The sequence below is a fragment of the Garra rufa genome, chromosome 21 (genome assembly GCF_049309525.1).
Source record: "Garra rufa chromosome 21, GarRuf1.0, whole genome shotgun sequence".
NCBI classification, from domain to species: Eukaryota; Metazoa; Chordata; class Actinopteri; order Cypriniformes; family Cyprinidae; genus Garra; species Garra rufa.
Genome location: NC_133381.1, coordinates 38,275,954 through 38,283,964, shown reverse-complemented (window position 1 = coordinate 38,283,964; position 8,011 = coordinate 38,275,954). Strand labels below are relative to the sequence as shown.

At 34.6% G+C, this 8,011-nt stretch overlaps 1 protein-coding gene across 1 annotated transcript in view; it reads right to left on the bottom strand.

Moving 5' to 3' along the window:
* pkdccb (protein kinase domain containing, cytoplasmic b) overlaps positions 1-2,049 on the bottom strand; it is a 9,297-nt gene extending 7,248 nt beyond the window's left edge. Inside the window, exons 1-2 of the mRNA XM_073827434.1 lie at positions 1,466-2,049; positions 1,219-1,335 (exon numbers count right to left, since the gene is read on the bottom strand). Coding sequence (XP_073683535.1) covers positions 1,219-1,335; positions 1,466-2,002 — 654 coding nt within the window. The 5' untranslated portion in view covers positions 2,003-2,049. The remainder of the gene's footprint in view (positions 1-1,218; positions 1,336-1,465) is intronic.
* Positions 2,050-8,011: the final 5,962 nt, after the last annotated feature.

Genomic DNA, 8,011 nt, shown 5'->3' with positions numbered 1-8,011 from the left:
AACAAATTATCCATTTACTCGATTAATCGTCAGAATAATCGAACAATTACTCAAATACCAAAATAATCGTTAGTGACAGCCATAATGTATATTATAATTTTGCAGTCTTTTTTTTTTTCGATTATTCCCTTGTGAACGTCATGCACCAATGTTATGTACCAACAAAACAAAATAAAATAAAACGAAATTATATATTTAGAACTATATAACATTACATACTATTAATATATTATTGTAATTATTTTAGATATTTTATACTAATACTACTAATTACACTACTAACTACTATACCACTAACTTTGAAGTCGTTCAGTCATGTTTTTAGTTAAAAATATCTAAAATCTCTTAAAGCAAGATACATTTACTTGAGAAACAACACAATATATAAAACTTATTTTTATAGAATGCATTAATACAAGTGCATTTTGTTCTACTGCACTGGCAGAATTTTTTTTGGTTCATAACTTTTTTATATTTAAAAAGTGAAAGACCTTTTTCAGTGTGAATAGTATTGAATTTATATTTATGCACTGTTTACATCTAAATTTCCCCCTCAGGCATAAATAAAGTAAGTCTATCTTTTTCTATGCGCAACCTAAAATATGTAAACTTGTAAATAAAGACTCTAGTTTTGCTAAAATGTATTGTTATATAATGTTTTAAACCTGGAGAGCACAGCAAAGGTATTAAGTCACCTTTGAATATATACCCTTGAAGACAGCATAGCCACAGCTCTTCAAAAACAGAGGAGGATGAAACCAAACACCTTTTGACTAACTCTCGACCACGTGTTTCAGAGAAAGCAAGAATGTCAACGAGACGAGTCACTCGATTACAGCCCTTCAGCTTAAACGCATTTGTCATGATCAGAACCCATCAAAAATCAAAGGAGCAGAGTGTCAACACCTGCTACTTGTATACCAGAGTGAATGTGAAAGAAAATACTCTCGCCTCGTGAAACTCGGTATTGCCCGCTCCCTCAAACGGTGCAGAGAAATTATCAGGCTAAAGAAAAGTAAAAGGATGGACATCTGAGACAGACATCTGTCCCTCGGTAGTATTTGATCAGGCTCGGTTGGTATGGAGATGGGGCTCCAGTTAATCCACCCGAGCCAAAGTATTTCATCCACCCCCACCTCAGGTATGCCCTGTGGGGGGACTGTGGGTGGGGAAGCTCTGATTAACACTCCACAGGAGGCCTGGGGGTGGTGCTCTTACCCGAAAGCGCTCTTCCCAGGGGCTCTGCAGGAGCTGGATCATCTGAAGTGGCATCCCCTGCTCCAGAACTGCTGTGATGCCACCAACCAGAGCGCTGTCCTGACATTGACCTTTCAGCTGGAACAAACACAACATGTTAAACCAGTGCACTTATTCATCCTTTAAACTTTTGCATATCTAATTTATTACGTAACATTTGAGGAGTGAGTCCAACCTATTGCATAAGGGTGTTTTTCTTCTTTCTTACCTCTACAATATTGGGGTGCTGCAGCCTCTGTAATAAAACAATCTCCTTCCTCAGTTTGAAAGACACAAGCTCATTGCATCCTTGGGAATCTTGAAAATCTTCCATGCACAGTCTCATGTCAGTACCTTGATGGTTTACGGATTTCAGTGCCACAAATAATCCTTCAGGCAATGCTGCTTTTAACACTGTTTTAGTGTAACCTGAACCAAGAAAGTCAACAGCTTGGATGCCACTAAGTTCTTCACAACCAATATCAGTTTTAACAGGGTTGACACTGTCATTTCTAGACAAACCTGGATCCATAAAGCTTTGTATATTAGCAAAAGTGATGTCCAAGAGTTTAAGCTCTTGTTGTCTTTCCACAAGTTGTTGGAGCAATCTGTCACTCGCTGGAGTTAAACCATCTGGGCGGGCAGCATCACCAAAAGGTTTGCTCTCCTGAAGACCAAAGTGCCATTTTTTCAGAATAACTGTTAAAAGCAAAAACAACAATGCAAGAAGGAAAAAAGCGCAAAAGGGGTTCCTTGAGAAAGTCATGGTGAGGTCCTTTCTAAGGCTTTTCTGTCACGGTCTCTCCAGTCATACTTCTCTCTAGCACACACAGTACGTGCGCACTGTAATTTAGTGTAGTAACCGTGAGCTGTGGTAACGCCCCATGGGCGTGTCTTATCGCTCATAGCCAAATAATCACCTCCCACACAATGCAACTGCGATTGACACACAAACAAAAGAGGCTCTATGTGTTTTTACCATATCATTGACCTCTTGAATAATGTATGTAAAGAATAATTATCATTATCTCAAAATAAACCTTGACACGCTGATCAGGCCCACACTTAAAAAGTCTGACTCACTGTATCTATCTTAATAAATAAATAAAACACACTGAGGTGACATGAAATTGTTTACTTGGGTTTAAATTATTTTATAATCTAATATCGTAAAGCTTTCACAAAGAAAAAATAGTACGTTAAATATTAATGTAACGTTATATGTTGCTATTCAATAATCTAGCCTACTGTTTAGTGTGACTAGCTTGCTAATTAATCAGCGACTATGAACTAGCCTATATTAATTTTTCCTCTTACCGGTTCGTTGTTCATCTGAGCGATGTTTCATTTTCTTTCTTTAACCATGTGTATAGGCTTTTAAAATAAATATTGTCCTTTCAGGGTAGTTTTATTACAGTCGCAAGACGGCGCCAATGAGTTGTTTTGTGCTAACTTGCTCGACTCACACACGTAATGCTCGTACATGATGTGAATTACCTACTATAAAGTCGTGTAACTAAGAAAACAATTTTAGTGGGGTCCTTTTTTAAAAAAAATAAAACAAATATGTTGCTTAAAGGTAACTTTGTGGGACAATAGAAGAAATTAATTTTAAAATAATCAATTAGCATAAGTTACCACTAAATGCTGAATGGAATTTAAATGTGACCCTTGACTACAAAACCAGTCATATGGGTTATTTTTTTTAAATTTAGATTTATACATTGTCTGAATGTTGAATAAATAAGATTTCCACTGATGTATGGATTGGTAGGATATGACAATATTTGGTCAATATACAAGTATTTGAACATCTGGAATCTTCCTTTAAAGCAATACAGAGGCCCTATTACTTATCAAAAATTACGTTTTTATATATTTACTGTAGGAAATTTGCAATATATCTTCATGGAAAATGGTCTTATCCCATGATTCTTGGCATAGGCCTAAAAGAAAAATCGATCATTTTGACCCATTCAATGTATTTTTGCTACAACTTAAGACTGGTTTTGTGGTGTTTAGTAAATACTAAAACGTATGATACTTTGGATAATGTCAAACAAATTCTCAAAAATCTCAGACCTCAAGAAATGGAAAAACTTAATTAAAGTGATATCATATTTGTGACCCTGGACCACAAAACTAGTCTAAAAAACTAAGGCCAGTTTTTTTTAAAGTAGATTTATACATCATCTGAAATAATAAATAAGATTTCCATTGCCAAATGGTTTGCTAGAATAGGACAATATTTGGCTGAAAAACAGCGATTTGAAAATCTGGAATCTGTGGGTGCAAAAAAATCTAAATACTGAGAAAATCACCTTTAAATTTGTCCAAATGAAGTGTATAGCTATGCATATTACTAATAAAAAATTAAGTTTGGATATATGTATGGTAGGAAATTTACAAAATATCTCATGGAACATGATCTTTACTTAATATCCTAATGATTTTGGCATAAAAGAAAAATCGATAATTACTGTGCTACTTACGACTGTTTTTGTGGTCCAGTGTCACAAATGTTAAATGTTACTTTAATAATGGATATGTCAAACAAATTCTCAAAATCCCAAAAATCACAAAATGGGAAATCTAAATAAAAACATGTTTCAAGGTGATATCATAATATAAACGTAATTCATTTGACTGTAAAGGTTTCAAAATGTTTTTACTCACAAACAAACCATGCTCAGTAAAACAATAGAAACCTTCACATAAGTTGCAATGGTTTTATTTGTTACAATGGGAATTTCTTAAAGGAAACTGTAAGTTTCTACTGGTAATTAAACACTTTCTATTGGTGGCTTGTTAAAAACACTAAATCCTAAAGGAACACTACAGAAAACCATTTTTAATGGTTAAAAGTTTATCATTTGTAATGGTATTTGTAGTGGAAACCGTTGTGAGGGTTTCTATTGTTTGCTTCCAAAGTGAAGGAAATGGTCTATTACACAGAGAACATGTTCCAATCAATTAGAGGATCAATGTGTATCAGTTTAATAAAAACTGCAAGGTGAGCTTACCTCTTTATGTCAGCAGATGGTAGCAAAGCATATGTGGGCCTACCATGTAAAAGTTCATTTTTTAACATAATAAATCCCAAAGATCCCAAGTTTTGTATCAGGAATGTTGGTTATAAAGTACAAGATGTTTGCCATTTTAATTATACCAGAAATGGTGAAAATGTACTGAACACTGACACTTTAATCCTAAATATTAAAAATATATCTCTGGCCTGTTTTGCACCTGAAATTTACCACACTTCCTTGGTTAAAAACGATTTACAAATGACATTAACATGCGTCTCCTGTAAAATCATATTTCGTCACAAAGGTGTCAATCCAATAACATACTGATGTTTCAGATAATATCTTATTTAAACATTACATAAATAATTGTGGACCAACTGCTGTTGTGCTCTCAAACTGAGAGTGATTTCCTCCACTTTCTACAGCATCTGATGAAGTGTGAAGTAATACTTGTGACTTACAGTTTCAGTATTATTGAAAGCATTTGTATAGCTATAAAACTATTGTTGGAATAATGTGTGTAAACACACACAGTGACACTTACACCAGTCAAATCCTCCTGGTGCAGATTATTTTGAAACCAGTTTCAAAATAGTACGTTATTTCACACATACATCTCTTGCCACTGTAAGCATTTTCCCACTGCTATTTTATTAAGGAAGTGTGTCCTTCTGTCTTGAAATACACAGAGGAAATAAAACAAAAATGTAGCTCACATCAACACTCGCTGGGAGAAATGTGCCACTAGAGATTAGTATGAGTGGCAAAACAGAAACACCCATGATCTGAAGCAAACATGCTTGAATGAATTGCATAGGCAACTGCACTGTAGGCTTAACACATATCATGTCAAAGCTCGCTGAGTTAAGGCATGTGCGAAAAAGTATTTTTCTAGCACACTGCCTGTAGAGAATAGTGAGTCATAATGATAAATAATAAATCAAGTCAGTGCCATTTAAATTTGTAATGAATTTCATTAGATAGTCATATCACAGCTCATTTGTATTGTATGAATGTGTGTGATGTTGCCCAGAGTCTAAAACATAAAGCCATAACAATGTCAAATAATGTTGTTTTTCTCACTCTTTGCAACCACGATCATTTGTAGCTTTTGAAGTGTCAGAAACAACAGATTCAGTTTATTGCATTGATCTTTCGTGACAACATGCCCCATAGTGAGGTATGTTGTCAGACTATATGCGAATGTCACACTACACCAGAATGAGAACCAGCATTTTATTCATCTTTTTCTCCCCATAAGAGTCGGCGTGGCTATTCGTAAATTTTATGGGTCTGGTTTTCCGGTCTCATTTTAATCCAGATTTTGCAAATTGATGTGTCTTACTATATTATTGTAACATATTATCTTAATTATTAACACAATGGTTTGTAGTGCAAACAGTTTTCCCTTTGATACCACTAATGAACCAGAAGTTTTACCCATAGGCTTACTTCCCTGTTAAAGAAAAAAGTGGATAGGCCTTTCTTTATTATTCTGTGCATTTTTAGAAAATTGGAAAGGGAAAAAATAAAACAAAATGTATGTTAAAAAAATCACACATTAAATACCCTTGTCCTGTAAGCCACTCTCAGGCAAACTGTTTTGTATAATTTATTCTGACAAAATGTATACTATTTTAAAAATTCACAAAAATTTAATTAGGAGGGTTTGAAATAGAATTTATAAACCAGATAAGAAATTACTTGACGCAAATTTGTGTATTTGAATCTTTGACTCAAAACCTTGGATTAAACTAGATTGAAAAGTTTGTAGACAAACTTTAAATTGGCTTGAAAAGCCTATAGCCAGAAAGTTTGAAAAAGTTTGAAAAGCTTGTTTTAATTTTGAAGTAGTTTGAAATGTAATATAGTTTTAAAGATTCAAGTTTGAATGTATTGAAGGCAGTACAGTCTGTCAGAAAAACAGCTGGACACAAAAATAGATTGCCTTGGTTACCTGGGCTGGTTGCTAAGGTGTTGCTATGCTGTTGCTAGGGTATTTGAGGGGTTGCTATGGTGTTGCAATGTGGTTGCTAAGGTACTCCGGGTGGTTGATAAGTTGTTGCCAGGGTACCCAGGGTGGTTGCTATGAGGTACTAGCATGTTTTGCCATGATTAGTATGTTACTAGCATGATTAACAAGTAATTAGCATGTTTCTAGCATGATTAGCAAGTTACTAGCATATTTCTAGCAAGATTAACATTATACTAACATGTTGCTAGCATGATTAACAAGTTACTACAATGATTAACATGCTACTAACATGTTGCTAGCATTGTGTTATGTTATTAGCAAGTTATTCACTTGCTGATAGCATGATTATCAAGTTACTAGCATGTTTCAAACATTATTAACATGCTACTAGCATGTTGCTAGCATGATTAGCAAATTACTAGTATAATTCTAGCATGATTTGCAAGTTACTAGCATGTTTCTAGCATGATAAGCCTACTATTGGCATGTTTCTAGCATGATTAACATTTTACTAGCATGTTTCTAGCATGATAAGCCTGCTATTAGCATGTTTCTAATATGATTAGCATTTTACTAGCATGTTTCTAGCATGATAAGCCTGCTATTAGCATGTTTCTAATATGATTAACATTTTACTAGCAGGTTTAAGCCTGCTATTAGCATGTTTCTAATATGATTAGCATTTTACTAGCAGGTTTCTAGCATGATTTGTTACTAGAATGTTTTAGCATGATTAGCACGTTACTAGCATGTTTCTAGCATTAGCATGCTGCTAGCATGTTTCTAGCATGATTAACCTGTTATAAGCATGTTCTAGCATGATTAGCAAGTTACTAACATTTTTCTAGCATGAATATCATGCTGCTACCATGTTTCTAGCATTATTAACATGATAATAGCATGTTGCTAGTATGATTAACAAGTTACTAGCATGATTAGCATGTTACTAGCATGTTTCTAGCATGATAAGCCTGCTATTGACATTTTCTTGCATGTTTAACAAGTTACTAGAATGTTGTTAGCATGATTAACATGTTACTATCATGTTTCTAACATAATAAACCTGCTTTTAGCATGTTTAGCAAGTTATTAGCATGTTTCTAGCATAATTAGCATCCTGCTAACATGTTTCTAACATTAGCAAGTTACTAGCATGTTTCTAGCATGATTAGCATGCTGCTAGTATGTTTTTAACGTGTTTTAACATATTGCTAACATGACCAAAAAATCCCATTAAAAATATGTAAAACCAGCAGATTCTTTTAAAAACAGATAAAAATGAGTTAAAATCAGCTAAAACCAGCTGATTTAGCACAAAAAAAAGCAAAACAAAAAACAAAAAACGGTTAAGCCCAGCTTTTCTTAGCAGGTCTTCCAGCTTGACCAGCTAAGACCACCCTGACTAGCTAAAAGACGCCAAAACCACTTTAAAACCAGTCTGGAAGCAACCAACCAGCTAGATAGAATGGAAATATTAAGTGGAAGCTTAAACGAATCATCTAAATTGATTAGAAATAGTACATAGAAAGGAAGCTTGAGCCTATTGTGCTCCAGTGTGTTCAGATTTAATTTTTGACAGATGGAGTTTGAATAGTCTAGCAACACCAAAGAACTTCGCTCCCTCTACAGGTTGGAAGCGGAATTGTCCATTACCGCTGTCGTAAATAATTTAGCCTACCGTCGCGTCACATGCACGTTATTTGTTTGGAGGCTATCCAGGACCGGCTTTGGAAAATAACGATGTCCAGTGACAAGGTAGAGTATGTTGCAT